We start from the raw sequence: 17,692 nt of genomic DNA, 5'->3' as shown, positions 1-17,692 counted from the left end.
GACCAGAGGTTCATTGATGACTGGGGGAGATTTACGGATTACCTGGAAATTCTAAGTGAAGGACAGATAACGCTAGTGGGTTTTAAAGGAGCTCTGTGAAAAGAAAGGAGTACTGTCTAAAGAGAAATGGAAGAATTGAGGTAATTAATGGCAATACAAAATAGGAAATGCGTAATCTTATAAAAGATGGTTACGGATGATTTGTGGAGAGGCTGAAGGAAGTCAAACTTAAAAATCTGTGAAAATAAGATGTTGAATTTTTGTATTCTGTTCCTATATAAATTAATATAAATTAATAAAAAATTATGCATGAAAAAAAAAATTCCTTCCAGTAGCACCTTAAAGACCAACTAAGTTAGTTCTTGGTATGAGGTATCTGAAGAAGTGTGCATGCACACGAAAGCTCATACCAAGAACTAACTTAGTTGGTCTTTAAGGTGCTACTGGAAGGAATTTTTTTATTTTGACTATGGCAGACCAACACGGCTACCTATCTGTAACTTGTACTAGATTATCTCCCATTTCAAAGTCACTGGTGTGAATAAAAAAAACCCTATGCCTTATAGTTTTCGAGTTATTGGGAGGAGGCGTGAAAATTAGGGAAATGTTATATACAGGCACAATGCACTCTTTAAAGCAAAATTCATTAGTTTCATAGTAGATCCACTCCTGGGGACTGCACAGGGAATTGTCATGCTCATCCTCTCTGCCCGCTTTAATGTTTACTCCATATCATGAAGCTATCAGTGTTATGAATTTCCCTCTTTCCCACCAGCGACAGCCAATGATGTAAAGCAGGGTCAGGGGAACGAATAATACAATGGTATCACACCAGGGGCATGGGTTCCATCGTAGTGTTGGGGAAATGAGAGGACCTGGCACAGTAACCCGGTCTCCAATTATAGTTAGAAACTATAGTAACTTAGTGCAAGCTGTGGCACCGTACAGACTAGCATAATTTCATGGACTAGAGCAGGGGTCCCCAAACTAAGGCCCACGGGCCAGGTAAGGCCCGAGGGACTCATTTATCTGGCCCGCGGCGACCCCCACTGCCCACTGCCGCCGCCTGCTCTTACTGGCGATGCACTGCATGGCTGCCCACTTCCAGGTCAGAGGAGCACCAGAAATAGCTTGTGCGCATGCGCAAGCATTATTTCCAGTGCACATCTGGGTCGGAGGAGGCCCGTGCACATGAGCACAAGCTATTTCCGGTGCTCCTCTGACCCGGAAGTGTACTGGAAATAGTGTGCGTGCATGCGTATGCGCACACGCTCCCCCGCCCTCCGCGCTATCGGCACTGGAGACACTAGCCCGAGGCGTGGTAAGTTTGCTGGCCCCTGGACTAGAGTCCATTTAATCAGATTCGAGTTAACCTCAGTTAGCAATTGTTTTAGCTAGACAGACAGACAGACATCTCACACAGGTAAAGGGAGGAATACAGAATTGTCACAGGCTGAGAGAATCAATGTGTTTATATGGCTGCTTTTTTAGAGACTGAACACAATATAAACATGGCTGCCTAAATTCAGTCAAACCACCAAGAAAAATACTACGCTGCTTGTTTTGACCTCATGTGACAATAATTAGTTGAACAGAAGCTTTCAGTAAATACCACAACATATGCACAATCCCACATTCTAATGGTAGCAAAAATGAGAGTCACAAGCATAATCTAAAATGCTCAATGTCCTTCTGGCACACAAACAGAAGTGTATCTGACTTCCTAACAAAAGGGATGAGGGTAAATTTAAATCACTGATTTAAAAAGTGGTGACTACAGTAAATGACTTAAATGATTTTTCCAGCTAATTCCTATATGTCCTAAACATGCATGCATGTTAGTTGCTATAATAAATACAGCTTACTTGTTTTCAACTAAATAGTGCCTTTATACTATCAAGGAGTGTGACACAAAACCTCTAACCATGCAGCTCACATGCATTTTGTACATTACCGAATTTATACTGTATCTTTTTAAGCAAGCAATTATGAATTAGAGATTTGTTTGATTTTTTTTCTACATAAGGCCACTAAGCAAGATTACTTACTTGAAGTCTAAGTGCCCAGAACATTCCAGAAGCAAGTGTCACTAACAACACTGATTCTCCATGGCATGCAAAATAAATATTTGAGAACGTCTAAATAGTCATATGTTGAATAAGCATAGTGCATGGCCTGTTATGTCATATTTATAATACTTAACCTCTAGCCACTTTTTTTTTTGGTCGCTTGCCGGCTTGTTCTTTTACAAAGGAAACAAGCTTTGAAACTCAATAGTTATGTTTGCCAAGGTTTTTTTTCTTGCTTTATCAAACACAGCTTCATATCTGACGCCTGCAAAACAACCTTAATTCCTGGTTTGGACTTGTTGCTCCTACTCAGATTTCTTGTTCGTACTCAGGGAACAGCAGTGCAGGAACTATCTCTATGGTTTACCATTACATGTGAATTAGACCAATATGTTTTCATAGGGTGTCATTTTATCTGATTTAACAAATCAGGAGTGCGGGTTTTAATGTTTTATCCACTTTAAACCAGGTTATTTTAGAGAGATACTTAATATAACCACTTTTTTAAAAAGATGCAAGTAAACAAAGCTTGGTCTAAATTTTAAAAATCTGGTTTTAAATTTTTTTAATGGTTTTTCTTTTTTTAAGATTGTTCTGGAGGAAAGGACAAATTCATGTCAACTCTCCCAAAATGCAAGACTGTGGTGCCTTGCTTGAGATTACCCTATGTTGTCATTTGAATAGGACAGAATAATAGCACTGGAGAATTGGGTGGCTCTAGACCTGTTATTAATATGGCAAGAACTGGTTGAAATTAGTGATGGGGGGGGGGTTTGCTTTGCCTTGGTATTTCCAACACTTATCAGAGAAATCTAGAAGCTTCCTCAAGTATCATCTTCCAGTTTGTTAATTATGCATACTGAATTGAGCCAGGAAGGGCCTCCTTACTGGCCATACTCACTTGTCCTTTCCCTTTCCCAAAACCTTTGTTTGTGAAGGAGGAGGTCTCACTGATTGGGAGCGTTGGGAGCAATGGCCTCATCACACTCACAGTGCAAATAGGGAGCATAGGAAATTTCACTCCTAGCTCACCTACCTCTACTAGAAATTAGTTGCAACTACTTTCTGCAGTTCCATGTGAGCATCCAGACTTTACAGACAAAGCCTCCTGTTTACAAGAATAAGTATGGGGAAAGGGGAACAGCCGTGGGGAGAGCTGGCAAAGGGCAAGTTAATTTTGAACCAAGACTGGACTTTAGAGAGGGTTTAGGTTCAAAGGTTTTTAAACCTATGGTATCATGGCTTGATTTAATCCCTGGCATCTGGTCTCCATAAACATTGATACTTCTGCCTTGATTTTTTAAAAATATTTTAACCGCATGCACATTTTACAATCGTATATTGACTCCCAAAAGTTTAAGGCTCTTGAAATAAGTTTGTGGATGGACCGATTAAGCATTAATTATGCTCCAAACGAATATTTTGCAAATTTATCTTGGCTCTGTAAAACACTTCTAATCCTTATTAAAATGTCTGCATGGGGGATTAAAATTTAAGTACAGGCTAATTAATCCCGAGGAAAAACATCCTATCCTATTCAGTCCTGTGAATGAACATTTCTTAAAACCAAATCCTTCAAATGGCTGTGCGTTAGAAGAGCAACATTCGGATTTGCCTAGTGTTGCCAAGAACAAGCCTTAGTCTCTGATCCTCCATTGTTTGCCTTCTTGCATGTGGGGCCCAAGGAAGAAGATGGTACAAAATTATTGAGATGCTAGTCTGGTATTCTCTTTATGGAGCGACAAAAAGACCACAATCTGGAGAAGACACCTCCTTCTCTTAAAAGGTGGGCCACCTGAGTGTTGTGAAAGCTCTTCCTAGGGCAAAGACAGAACAAGTAATAACCCTGACACAAAGCTGGCAAAAATTTCTCTCTAATGAGGTCCTCTTGCTCGATACAGTGCTTACAGTGGTACCTTGGTTTAAGAACAGCCCTGTTTATGAACTATTTGGTTTACAAACTCTGCAAAACCGGAAGTAGTGTCCTGGTTTGCAAACTTTACCTTGATCTAAGAATGGACACTGAACAGTGGAAGGGCACCGGCGGTGGGAGGCCTCATTAGGGAAAGCGCACCTAGGTTTAAGAACGGTTTTGGTTTAAGAACGGACTTCTGGAATGGATTAAGTTCGCAAACCGAGGTACCACTGTACTTGTTGGTAAATTACTTGGGATATACAGTAAGTACCTCCATGGTCTTTGTCAGTTCTTTCCTTCCGTTTCTTCCTCTGCATCCAGCTTGCTCTTCCCCATGCTTGAGGAAGCCAGTGAATTAAAAGGGGTTGCCTTTCTCAGGAAACTAGTGTTTTCCCCATGAGTAGATAGGGGGACTCCAGGCAGCTTGTGTCTAGAAGAGCTTTTAACTGAAGTGGCTGGAATAGGCCTATTGAGGGCTTTTGTAGTGAACAAGAGGCCCTTGACGGTACAATGGACACTCCTACTAATCAGTGGGCATGCCAAGCTTAGAAGGATCTAGCCAATGAAGCCTGAAGTGAACTTGAGTGTAAAAAAACAACAAATGGTTCAAGAAGGGAAGGAATGATTCGGGCTAAAGGGAGAGTATATATTCCTGGGCAATCCCCACAGCATAGGGATTGCTCCTGCATAGCACTTCTGATGCCCATTACTTACAATCTTCCAGTTTTCTCTGCTCTGCCTGATCCTCTTACCTCCCAACTCCTTTGATGCCCCAGAAATAATGTGAGCCATGTGCTCCTGCTGTCTTATCCTCCCCACTGTGATCCTTCATCATCACATTTCAGTGCCATTTCTGATTTCAGTGCCAATTCACATTAATTATGCTTAGCACCACAGACTCTTTCCCAAGTTTTGCCAATTCTCTCAACTCGTTAATTGTTTTCTGAGTATGTATCACTGATCAGCGAATACAGGGCGGTGAGGAATCTTTAGATGTTTGGTTACAAACTGCTTCCCTTCGCAACAAACCCAGTGTCAAAAAAAGAGTCTGTTCAAACTAAGTCACTCCAGAGGGCACTGGAGCACCAAGCCAACAGCATGTATTGTTGCTGCAATTCCCCACACATTGGAGAGGAAATTACTTAACATCTTTCCAACTGTGTTCCCGCCCCCCTTCTCTTCAGGAGCCATGGGGGTAGGCTGAGTAATGACATTAAGGAGGAGGTCAGGCAGATATAGAATGGCCTTCGGAAACTGGGTAATGTGGGGGGCCCTGTTTTGGGACAGCCACAGGGAAAGGCCACAGGATTAATCCCCATATAGAAGTTTTAGTGAGCAACTTGGAACAGAAGCCTTCTAGAGAGGCTCCTCCCCCAAGATGCTTGAAAAGAGCCAGGGGTCTCAGGGTGTTTTGTTATTTTTCTGAAAATGAAAGAAAGGAAGTGAGAAATTAAACTCTTGTGCTAGCAAATTAATATGTTGTGTTACATTAAATGCCATGCACACATGGCATTCGTGTCAGCCCACTGGATTATCCAAAGCACCACAATGGGTGCACTGGTTGCTGCCCCCGCCTTTTTGGTCCAATCTATTAGGCATAAAAGACTTTTGCAGTTGCTTGGAATAGCCATACACACCCAGCTCACAGATCATGCAGCTAGGGATGCCATCATTTGCTAGGCTTGCCAACTCTTTTTCTGAAAGAACACCTGTGTTTTGTTATACAAGCAATAAAACCAATTCAGCAAATAACCATCATCCTACCCATCGCTGCAGCTCCTTGTTGGATAAAAGGCACAGCTGTTGAATTTCTGGCTATCATGCATCTAATAATACTTTTCAGGGAAGGGTGGAGCTGGAACTCCTATCAGCTTTTCCAGAGACAAGGTGCTTCTCTGGGTTCTATGTAGCTAAAGCACCACATGCCAGTTGGAGGGCTATTGTTTATGTTTGTTATTATGGGATGTATTTTTGTGTTTTTATATTGTAAAGCACCCTGTTATCTTCAGGTGAAGAGTGGTATAGAAATTTAATAAACAAAAAAGAAAGACAGCAGATGTTTCATGACCCATCTAAAATGAAAACCTCCATATTCAGAAGCAGTATATCTAACAATTACTGGGAATAAACCACAGAGGATAGCTATCTCCACTATGCCCTGGTTGTGAGCTTCTTAGTGGCATTTGGTTTACTGCAGCTGATGCAATGGACCTTAAGTTTGATCCAATAAGCAGATGTTTATGTTCTTATTAGATCAAAATTTATGATGCTGGATAAAACTTCCTGGCAACTGTCATATTTGCTTATTACGGTGTGTGAGAGTATCTCACATACACACACAGCTAAGAATAGTGCTGAGCTCTGAAATTCAGCCACCCTTTCCAAGTACCAGCTGATGAATCATTCTAAGTGAGAGGTTCTCATTGTTTGTTTTCAAAGCTTACTATAGGGTGGTCCAATGCTGAGCCAATATCCTCAGACTACACTGGATGAATGTCAGTCTCCTCTTGACTTCCTTCTCAGTTGTCAAATGTACTTATGTGTTAACTTATACCAGGGAGAATCTACCTTGCCCCACCCAGCCTGCTCCCAAATAGCCATACCAATCTCTGAGAAACAAGGCAGAATGTAACACGCCCAGTAGGTTAATCCAGTGGTTTTCAACCAATGTGCCGTGACACCCTGGGGTGCCTTGAATGATGGTTAAGGGTGCCACAGGCAACACTGGCCTCTGCCTCTCTTTCCTTCCCTCCCTCCTCTGATGCCCTCTCACATTTCTGCCTCCCAAAGGCTTGCACAGCTGTTTATTGCAGCAGGCCTGGCTATAAGCTCTACAGGCAAATGGTGCCTCTGGGAGGCACCTCTCTTTTTTTGGGGGGGGGACTCCCAAGGAGAGGAGAGGAGGCTGAAGGAACACTCCACAAGGGTGTTTGGAAAAGGGTGAGAGGCTACCAGCTCTGCAGGCAAGGGGTGACATAACTGGGCTCCTGAGCTCCATAAGGGTGCCACAGAAAGGATGTAGTTGGTTAAGTGAGCTATGGGCTCAAAAAGGTTGAAAACCTCTGGGTTAATCTATTGCAATCAAAATTTGGAACTCCTGGATAAGACTGGCAAGTGTTTGGAGAAAGGCACTATATGTATAGGTTTATTATTCTTTGCTAAATTTGTATGTTGTCTTTTCACAAAATGGTGCTCCACATAAAAACAAGTAAGTAAGACATCAATACAAACAATAAAAACAACCAATTAACCAAGCTGCTAACATTTTACAGTGACAGCTTAAGAAGCCAAATATTTGCATGTTTGCATCTCAGTGGATGGTTATCACAGAAGGAGCTCTTTACCCTTGGTAAAGAGTTACTGAGCTTGGATACAGCTACCAAGCAGGGCCCCCCTCAAGTTCCCACCAAATATGCTTCAAATGTTGGGGGGACAAAAAAGAGTGGCCTCTTCTGAAGATCTCAAAGCACAGTCAGGCTTGTATGGGGAAAGCACAGTCTGTCAGATAACCCGGTCCCAGGTTGTGTAAACAACTGTGCTTGGAAATAAGCCAGTAAAGCTGTTTTAACTGGCTGTAGCATTCTGAATCAGCTGGTATCTGAACACTCTTTGCATGTAGTCTTACACAAAGTTTGTTTCAGTAGTCCAAACAAGATATAACTAAGGCATGTGTCACCACAGCTAGATCTGATATCTTCAAGGAAAAGTGTCCTTTCTGCACCAGCCTCAGAAAAGGTGCCCTTTTGAACTTTTATTTATTCCCCCCTTTCCTACTGTATTTGCTGTTTGGTTGTTCTAGAATGTATGAAGTTATTGGTCTTACAGGTGGGTGAGAACCTGAGCAGTTGCAACACGGATGAAATGATTTTGTGCTTAATGGTGTCCAGAGTGAAAGTCATATTAGCACAAAACTGAGTGTGGCGCAAAGACGGAGTTACTGTAGTACCCCACATGGGAGGTTAGATAGATTATTTTATTTTTACTCTGAGGCTGTATGAGTTTTAAATCTGGTCAGCTATCTTTATTGTGCAAAGTGACCAGCTAGGATTTTGTACTGAGGGATATGGATGGGTATGTGATTGTGGGTAGTATTGGTTGAATAGTATTGAATGGATCTACAGATATCAGGGGCGGAATTAGCATTATGAATACATGAAGCTGCCATATTGGATCTGGCCATTAGACCATTCTAGCCCATTGCTGTCTACTCAGATTGACAGCAGTTTTCCAGAATCTCAGGCATAAGTCTAAGTCCCACCTATTCTTTCCCTCCTGGCCTCCGCCCCTTCCTACCAACCCTCTCCGAAAGATCGCATTTCGCAGGAGGGGATGGTGGGATTTGTGTGTGTGTGTGTGTAAGAGAGAGAGCAAGAGAGGGAGGTGCATTTCAAATCTAAATACTGTGCCCGGCCAGAGTGTTGGGCTGGATTGTCAGAAACTCAGGTTCAAATTACTGCTCAGCTAAGGACCTTGGGTGCAGAGTTTTTGTGTGGCTAAAAACAAAACAAAAACTGTTCCAAGGTTTTAAAAAGAGCATTTTAAGATGCAGCCCCCAAACTTCAAAAACCGAATTGTGCCAATTCTCTTCTAAACCCTTGAGGAAGTTAGACTAGCTTGCTAAAATGCACCAGGTCAAAAATGCAGGAGAAGCCCCCTCTGCCTGAGAGCATCGGTTCTCTTTCTTAGAGGAAACCTGGGTCAAAGATTTCCCCTTTGTATCGAGTTTCGACTTCCTCCTGCAGACTCCCATTTCCTCATGGAAAGAACATGATTTTAGCTATTCAGCAGTCGGAGGATGGATACAATCAGAGTGCCGAGTATAGTTTCATTAGTTCTCAGATGGGAATGCAGCTTCACATACATTCAGCACAACTGTGGACATCTGGCTGTAAGGTTTTCACAGCTATTTCAAGGCAGAAATTCACAACCTGCACAGCCGTTGTCCAAAAGGGAGACATTTTATGCTTAACATCAACATAATTTGTGTCTTGGGTGCTTTTATCAGGAAATATATGATGACCAGGAACTATGCTCAGTGCCCAATCCAGCTAGACCCATCCCATGAGGACCAATCCTGCAGACTATGTATATTTGCAAAGTTAGGGAGAGGGGTGCGCAAAATAAATTATAAAAAATGAAAGCAAATACAGGATGCCCCTGCCACTGTAGGTCGTTCTTTTCCAGAAACAGCCCAGTGCCCATACTGTATTACAATTCACATTTGGAGTGCCCATTGCAAATGGATGGAAATGGGACATTCAAGACTCATATGTGTATGGGATGTGTTGTGTGTGTGTGTCTTTTTTTGATTTTCAGCTAATTCCTATTAGGTTTGCAAGATCAAAAGTGGCAGATGATCTTCTGGATCAAAGGACGTCAGATACTCTGAGCAGTTCACTCCCCATTAAAAAAAAAACAGAAGAGGAAAAAACGTTTCCAGCAAAGTCTTGCCCCACCCCCTAAACACAGGAGAAATTGCGGCTTGGGGGGTGGGGAGGAACACGCCCCCCCCCCTGCACCGCGAACAAACACCTAGAAGTCGTAGCCTTCCGACCTAGCTGCAGAGCTTTCCGTCTTTCCTGGGCAGCTTACTCCCCCAAATTTGAGCCCTACGGCTGCCCATCCATGCCTGCCTTTTGCAAAGCAAACAATGCTGCGTTGCGCTTGGGTCTTGGCTTTTGCTCCTTGCAAAGCCGGTCTCCACGCCAGCATGTGCTTCCTCGCACGCCAGAAACTGCTCCCTACAAATTCAAACCGTCTAAGTCCCACCTATTCTTTCCCTCGTGGCCTCCGCCCCTTCCTTCCAACCCTCTCCGAAAGATCGCATTTCGCAGGAGGGGATGGTGGGATTCGGGGTGTGTGTGTGTAAGAGAGCAAGCGAGGGAGACGCTCACCGTCCCTAACGCCGGGTGCATTTCAAATCTAAACACGCACGGAGGGGGCAAGGCGGGACGCAAGCCAGGTGCCCCACGAGGGCAGAGGGGCTACCAAACGGTTCGCTAGTAGTTCCCCGGCGAGAGGATGGAAGGCCGCAGATTACAATGGGAGGAAGAGAACTGGCCCAAGGATTGCAGCTTTAACAGCACGCAAGGCATCGTTACATCGCATCGTGCCAATGAAATGCCATACAAGACGACCGCCCCTCTCTCCCTCCCCTGGTCTCCCCAGAGCTTTATCGATATCGGCGCGCAGCGTGCGGTGATTAAATACATTTTTATATTTAAAAAAAAAACCACAGTCGTTCGGAACAATTTCTTTTCCTTTCCTCTGCTGCTTTGACTGCAACGTTTAGACGACGCTAAAATGAGCGCCTTTCTCCACCGCCAAGGAGGCTTTCCGTTAAGTAAAACCCATTCCCTTTGTAGCGCGAGAGAGGGGCGAATGGCATTTGCAGTTTAAATCCCACCACCCACGCCCCGCTTTAGCCGAGGCTTCCGAAGCAGCAGCAGGGTTTGTCTTGAGTTCGCGGAAGCCCGTGGGGGTCTCCCCACACCTGGCGCCCCACGGACATTGCCGAAGGGCTGCTCCTCCCACCTGCCCCCACTTCTGTCATTGTTTCTGCTTAGACGTGACCCCCCGGAGTCCGCATCGCTCCAGATCCCACTGACCGTGTGGAGCGCAGGGGCGGATTCCGCGGCGCAGAGAACTGTCAAGAGACCACGCGGCGGGCGCTGTCCGAGGCACTTCTGACCCTTTTGCGCGGAGCGAGCCGGCAAGCAGCGAGACGGGCCAGCTCTGCCTTGCAGCCCCGGATCTTTTCCCTGGCGAGGCACCTCTGAACCCCTGAGCGCCCCTCTGCCTTACCTGCTGGGCCTGGCAAAATGTACCGTCCGGAGCGTCCTCCCCGACCTCTGCAACGGGGCATGCAGCATTTTCTCAGATCGTCCCTATAAACTCATAGCCAGCTTTCCAGCAGAAGCTCCCCGCTAGTCGCTCAGCCTCCCAGAAAGCGGCCACATGAAGCGAGGAGGGAGGGGAAGAAATTAGACCCTTCCCTCTGTCCCTCCTTCGCCCTCCCCTTGCGCTCGCTCTCCCCCTCCGACGGCTCCTGTCAAGCTAGGCTTAAAGCTGCAGCGCACTATTTCCCCTCCGCGCTGACTCTTGTCCCCTCGGCTTCTGGAAGCTGCCTCTTTAACACCCACTGCAGGTACGGCAGACAAAGGGCTGCCTGGTAGCAGATTCCTCCTTGCAGCAGAGACTGCAGCGCAAAGATGCATGCCACCCTGGGGAAAGGAAGGGGCTCCCCTTAACCAACCAGTCCTGGGCAGTGGGCGCTGCAGAACCCGAGGTGCATCAACCTTTCCCCCCATGCCATGTACCCTTTGCCCTGCATATTCCGTGCTCCCACAACCACCTTCATCCTGGCAACAGGCAAGCAAATTGTCTTTGTTCTTCACCAGACTCTCTGCTCCCTTGGCTGCTTTAAGGTGTATCTCTGTAACTGTACAGTTATAGCAGCTATACAATCGATCATGCACCTTGCTACGAGGGTGGGGAAGACATTGGGAAATGATGCTAGCAAGACCAGAAACAGGTCGACGGGTCCATATGCTTTGAATTCGGCAAAAGGATCCTCTTGCTTTCAAATACAGGCAATTGTTTCACATTGTCGTCCAAGTTAAGCAGCAATTCAGCTTTGATTCCAGAGGACAGCTATTTATGGCCCATTCTGAGGACCCTGATAGCAGCATGGGTCCCCCGCCCCACCTTCACCTTCGCCTTTGCCACAGCCTGATTAAGCTTGGTGAGAAAAAATTCCCAACATCCCCAGGAGGGGCTTCTTCTAGGCAACCATTTCTGATAGTGACACTGGTGACATTTGTATATTAGTGTTAATTCCTGATGGTCAGGCACAATAGGCAATGACTATGTCAGTAATCACAACTTGTGATTCCCATACATATCCAATGTCATACCCAAGGGTTGGTGGAGTAAGATTAAGATGGGAAGGCTCCAGTTTAAGTCTCACCCTAGTCATGAATTTGTGATAGCCATAAGCCACGGGTCTCCCAAGAGACTGAGATCTACTCACAGAGTTAAAAACTGACAGTGATCTACCCAAGGTCAAAGTTGTTGAGCTTTTTTAGGGGGGCTCTTTTAGGGGTTATTCGGCTTTTTTAGGGAGGAAAACCCTTTTCAGCTTCTCTGGGGGGAGCCACTGATATTCCAGTGGTCTACCACAGACGTCCAGTGATCTACCTGTTGCACGTGCCTGCCATAAGCAATCCAGGTGCAGCCAGTAGTGGGGGAAGGGGGTGTGGGTCACCCCGGGTGTCATCACTGAGGGGGCGGTGAGAAAATGACAAAAATAATACTTTTAAAAATAATAAATAGAAAATGGGCTCATAAAACTTTTTAGTTTAGTTTAGTCAACAAACATAACGAAACATGGCTGGCACTGGGTGCCACACCGCAGGGGCATGGTGGCTTGAAATGGCAGCATGGGGCTTGCGTCTGCCCTCCACCTCTCACTCAGCCGTCCTACAGCTGAGGGGAAGGTGGCGGAGAGGCTCCATGCAGTGCCCCCTGCCCCCATGGCCGGCTCGCCCCGCCCCCTAGCTACACCGCTGGGTGCAGCATTTGTTTCAGGAGCACCTAAAATCTGTGAGTTGTGTGAAAGCCCACCATTTGTGGGAGTCACTACCCAGCCTTCTGACCATAGGGCCTGCTGTGACATTGCAATGAAATGAAAGTCCTGAGTTAGAATTAAGATCCTATATTTGCCGCTACAATTTGTTTTTGAGTTGACAAACTATTCTCCAATTACAGCTATACTAAAATCGTAGCTACCTGAATTGCGTGTGTGTTTAGGGGACAGCAAGGGTCTAATAATGGGTCTTTCACTCTAGCCTTTTATGTCTAATTGGCTAGATCTCCTCTCCCAAATAAATGTCAGTCATTGCTTTGACTTCACTAAGACATGGAAAGGTGGGAGCAGGCTGGTTTCTCACAAAACAAATCAGAATACTGCCTGTACATTTTGTCTCATAGCTAAGGTTCTACAAATGCTTGAAACTTCTTTAAAAAATGAAATCTAATCTGGGGGTTGTGGTTGCCCCCCCCAGCCCCTCTCTGCAGACCCCCCATATTATAAGAAATACTCTTCTCCTTGACCACTTCTGCCGGAAATACATGTGATAGGGACCAGGAAAGAAGGATAACCCACCTATCAGAAGAATCAAATTTATTTAACTGGTCCTCCTACTACAATAGCTTATACCCATGGCACTGAACGCCTGTGAGGCATATATGTGCAAAACCCAAGGTATTGGTAGCGCCACCTCCCAAGGTCAAGTAAAGGGTGTCTGTCAATGGCAGTCTGGCCATCTCTCCTTGACATGCCCTTAATGACTGTTCAAGTGGGACGCCAAAGGTCTAAATTCAGGGCACTCTGCTGAGTCAGAAGAGCATGGTAAAATTAAGTGCTGCCTGTATTACACCATTTGGGCTGCCTTAACCCTGACTCAGGTACAAATAAGATGGCAGGGAGACAGTTTCAAGCTGAAACATGTTCAAAAGAGACCTAGAATGGAAGATTCACACACAAAAGGCAAGAGAGATATCAAAGCTTCTGTCGTCACGGCTTTAAGGTATCTGAGGTCAGCAGACCTGATTCATGTTTTCCTCTACCCTCTACAAGACCCTCTTTCCTTTCGGCCAGTGTCCTAACTGTTTAGTAAGGATATTTGCGATGGTCCTTTAAACGTCACCTTTTCTCAAGGACAGGGTGCAGACTTGAAATGAGACTGGTGGATTTTTCACTCTGGTCCAGAGATGTGCAAAATGGATGTGAGATGTAAAGAGACATCACCAGTAAGGGCAGCTCCACTGAATGAGACTGATTCCCCAATTACATCTCTTAATACTCCCTGATAGCCAATGCATAATAACAACCACCGAGGTAATTGATGGACAATGCCCATTGCAATTCAAATCACACAAATGCTTGCTATCAATGTTAACATGAGCAGAATCAGGCTTGCCTTCCGGTGTGCTAAACAGGGCGGTTTTAAAAACAAAAACACATTACAATTAAGATTCTTGTGAATAAGCTATCATGGTCAAATTCCTCATGCTATTTCATCCAGCAAAATTTGTGGACTTTTCCATAGACTGCTGCTCATGGCATCAATTTAGAACAGTGATTCTTAACCTTTCTTGAATGCTGGCATCAGCACATTTAAAGCTGTACAAACCAGCCTCATTGGCATAAGCCAAACCTGACTTAGCAGGACCATGTGAATGTGAAAGCTCCTGGATGGGAGTTTGCACCTTCTTTGCTCCTCCTGTCCTTTTGCTGCTGCGCCAAACTCAGCTTAGATCGCCATCCAATCGAGGGCTCATGGTTAAGCTCTCTTCTCACTAACCACAAGCTGTAACCAAGGTTTGTTCTTGGTCAACGAGGAAGGAGTTTAACCAGAAGGCCCACTTCAGATGACACTCCAAACCAAATCTCGGCTGAACTCAGTGCAGCACGGCGGCAAAATGGACTCCAAAATGGAGCAAAGAAGCTATGAGCCCTTTGTGAGCCCATTTCTTTGTTTGTGCATGCAAACCAGGCTACTGACAGTCACCATGGTTTGATTACACTCCTTCACTCATATATACTCCAAAACAAAATGCTTTAAAACATCTTACTGTTTGTTTCCATTTTCTGTTAGAATTCATGGATTACAGTGTTAAATCTGAAATATATGTATATTTTGTATTTATTTCAAATATGCCCCTATCTTTTCTTTTCATGACAGATGGGCACAGCACAGTCCAGCGCTGTAGTGCCATGGCTGATAAACAAGTGTTGCAGAGCCTCCTGTCTTCTCTCTTTCTGGTTGAGATAATGAAACTCCACACATATGCAGGAGGCTTTCACCACCATAGCTGACAACGAGCCCGCCTCACTTTCATGCAGACGGCTGCACAAGTCATAATCCATGTGCTTAGCTGTGTCAGCCAGTCAAGCTAAACCATTTATGTTACAAGATATTAACAGACACATTTAAAAACATAGCAGTTGCTCCACACTATCATATACATTAACCTCCAACAAGTAAATAAATTACAACATTATTTCCCAGCAGAACAATCTCCGTATCTCTGCTATTTAAGGAAGGAGCAGAAAGGCTTGCAGATTCAATCTGAAAGTTGGTTTTGTTCCTTGTCTTTTACCAGTAATCTATATTTACAGAGCTTTTTTAACTCAGGCGACAGAGGGTTAAACATGTGAGCAAGGCTGAAAGAACAGGTCCCTATGGACTCAGAAATAAGTAATTCCTTCCTCAAGCTTTCCTTTGCCTTGGCAAGGCCTTCTTCTCTACTCCCTTGTCAGTGGGCCCTCAAACTACACCTTGTTTATTCCTGTGCCCAGAGAAACTATAAAACAGCAAGCAATGGGTCCGATTCCCTAGTTTTAATTAACTCCATGTGCGATTGAGTAGATGTAGTATGAATGCAACTGTACACAGATGTGTGAGAGGAAGGATGTGCATTTTTAAATGTGCAGGCATGCATGTGTGTCTGATCTGTCTGCTGGGACTGGCTATGCAGAGGCTAATTAGATACCAGGTGATTTGGTAAATTTGGAATTCAACCAACCTCTTTCAAAGAACTGAAAACAAAAGAAACCTCACGGCACCATAAAGACTAACAAATGTTTTTATGGCATAAGCTATCATGGACTACAGTCAACTTTATCATATGCAAGAATTGCTGCACAGAATTGCTAGGGAGCAACGAGAGTCCACGATCCTAAGCAACACAATTAGGCAGCAATGGAAGCCAGCCCTATGGACCCACGGGTAAGGCATTGCAGAAAGCAGGCCACTGCTCACTCCAAAGGAATCCCCATGCATGGTGTGATTAAAAGGGCCATCCATTATTTACTCCTCCTGTGCGCTGCTCCATGCTGCTTCTCCCCTGAGCCCACTGCCTGCCTTGTAAATCAGCTAGCTTGAAGAAGCTCATCTTCCCCACCCCCTTTCTTGAGCACGCGGCTTGCCTAGTAAATCAGCTAGTTTGAGGCTTTCTCTCCTTTCTTCAGTTCTCTGGCCAGCATTTTGGGAGAGTTATAGGAAGAGTCTCTTAAATCATATCAGTCCGAGGACTGACCTCATCCAGACTTTTGAAGCTGCTACTCCCCGGCAAGGATTTTGCAAGGATAAAGAGGATGACTCAGTTAAACATGTCCCTCTGTTTCTCGCGTGAGAATCTCAGGCCACTGACTACTCAGACCCAGCTGACTTCAAGGTTTCAGAGGCATCACAATCCTGTGCATGCCTACTCAAGATACATATTATTTTAATCTTAAGTGAATTAGAAATAAATAATAAATAAAAGGAAGCCATCTTGATTTCCAAGGGACTTACTCCCAAAGTAAATGTGGATGAGACTGCAGCCTAAACCTAACTGCAATATAGAACCATGTATTCCAAATCCCGTTAGGGTAATAGAGAATGTACATGTGAAACAAATTGTACTGGGGAAAATGCAATGAGACACTCTAGCAGGTCCCCTCAAGTGTGAACTGTCTATCAGTTGACAAAAGCCAGTACCAAATGCCACAGGCTCACAACCCCTTTCTGTTATTCTGTTCAAGGGGACTGGAAAACTAAGGGGAGGGGGAAGAAATGATCATATATCCAAAACAATGGGCAGTTAAGTATTGAAGGGAGAACCTGTAATATTTCCTTTTCATGCAGACGTGAGTCAACGTACTTCCATGCTCTTCCTTGCCTCCCATTTCAGCAACTTCTTTTCTATTGATGCCTTAAAAACTTAGCCATCCATGAAGGGTACTGTCAAGCAACAATAGATTCTCCATGAAATCTCACCTTTTGATTGCCCCATTTCTCCTTTGCCTTCGAGATCCATTAATCCAGAACAAGTACCACCCTATGTTCCAGATCCATACCCACAATCACTAAAGCAGATGAAACCCCTCCCCACACGTAAGTGTGCACTGGGTACTAAAGGTATTATACCACTTTTATAGAAGTAGGCCAGAATAGCTTTCGTGTCGGGGCTACAGTACACCATACAGACTCCTAGATCATGCTGTAGATTCTTGCAGGGAGTTTCTGTATCCACATCACCACCAGCAGGTACCATGCATGACAACCAATGGCATGGAAATTTCTCCATGTGGCATACCAGCACTGAAAAATTTAGAACCAAAGACAGAATTATAGGACCAACCTAAGCAGAAGGAGGAAGGAGCCTTGGAGAGCCACTGTTCTCCCCACCATAAATTGGCATGGAAAAGTTAGCATCTGCTTTTATGGCAGAAGGAAGGCAGGGCAGATTTATACAGCTCTAATGCTGCCAGGCAAGTGGGGTGACAGCTGCTAGAAGAATGTGGCATGCTTGGAGTAAGCACCTGTTCCCTTTGGGGTTCACAACACATCACCACTATGTGGCCTCTGGAATGCAGCTCCGATGAAAAGTTATTCCTCTCCTTTCATAAATCATATCTGAATATCCTCTCCCTTTGGCTATTTTAGAGTTCCTTAAAGTAGTGAGCCGCATTAAGGAAGGGCACACAGTTTTCCAGTGACAGGTGACAGCTTGCATTACTGTCCAGGTAGGTGAAGCATAAAAGGAGTGTATGGTCAACTTACAAGGTAATCTTGTGCTTTTCACCTGCCCTAAGAAATTGGTGAAAGGACACTTTCCTTAAACAGCCCTCCATGTCAGAAATGGAGGAACAACTAAA

At 44.7% G+C, this 17,692-nt stretch overlaps 1 protein-coding gene across 11 annotated transcripts in view; it reads right to left on the bottom strand.

The window, feature by feature from the left end:
- The window catches only part of NAV1 (neuron navigator 1), a 306,850-nt gene that overhangs the window by 53,392 nt on the left and 235,766 nt on the right, over positions 1–17,692 (bottom strand). For 3 of the 11 annotated variants that reach the window (XM_081194648.1, XM_081194649.1, XM_081194640.1), the window contains exon 1: positions 10,789–10,947. The exons of the other annotated variants lie outside the window; for them this stretch is intronic. In XM_081194648.1, coding sequence (XP_081050774.1) covers positions 10,789–10,856 — 68 coding nt within the window. In that variant the 5' untranslated portion in view covers positions 10,857–10,947. Of the gene's footprint in view, positions 1–10,788; positions 10,948–17,692 lie in introns of those variants that run through there. 11 annotated transcript variants of the gene reach the window in all.

Source organism: Podarcis bocagei, assembly GCF_964188305.1.
Source record: "Podarcis bocagei genome assembly, chromosome: 5".
NCBI classification, from domain to species: Eukaryota; Metazoa; Chordata; class Lepidosauria; order Squamata; family Lacertidae; genus Podarcis; species Podarcis bocagei.
The sequence above is the reverse complement of the archived record's forward strand: the minus strand, read 5'-3'. Positions and strand labels throughout refer to the sequence as shown.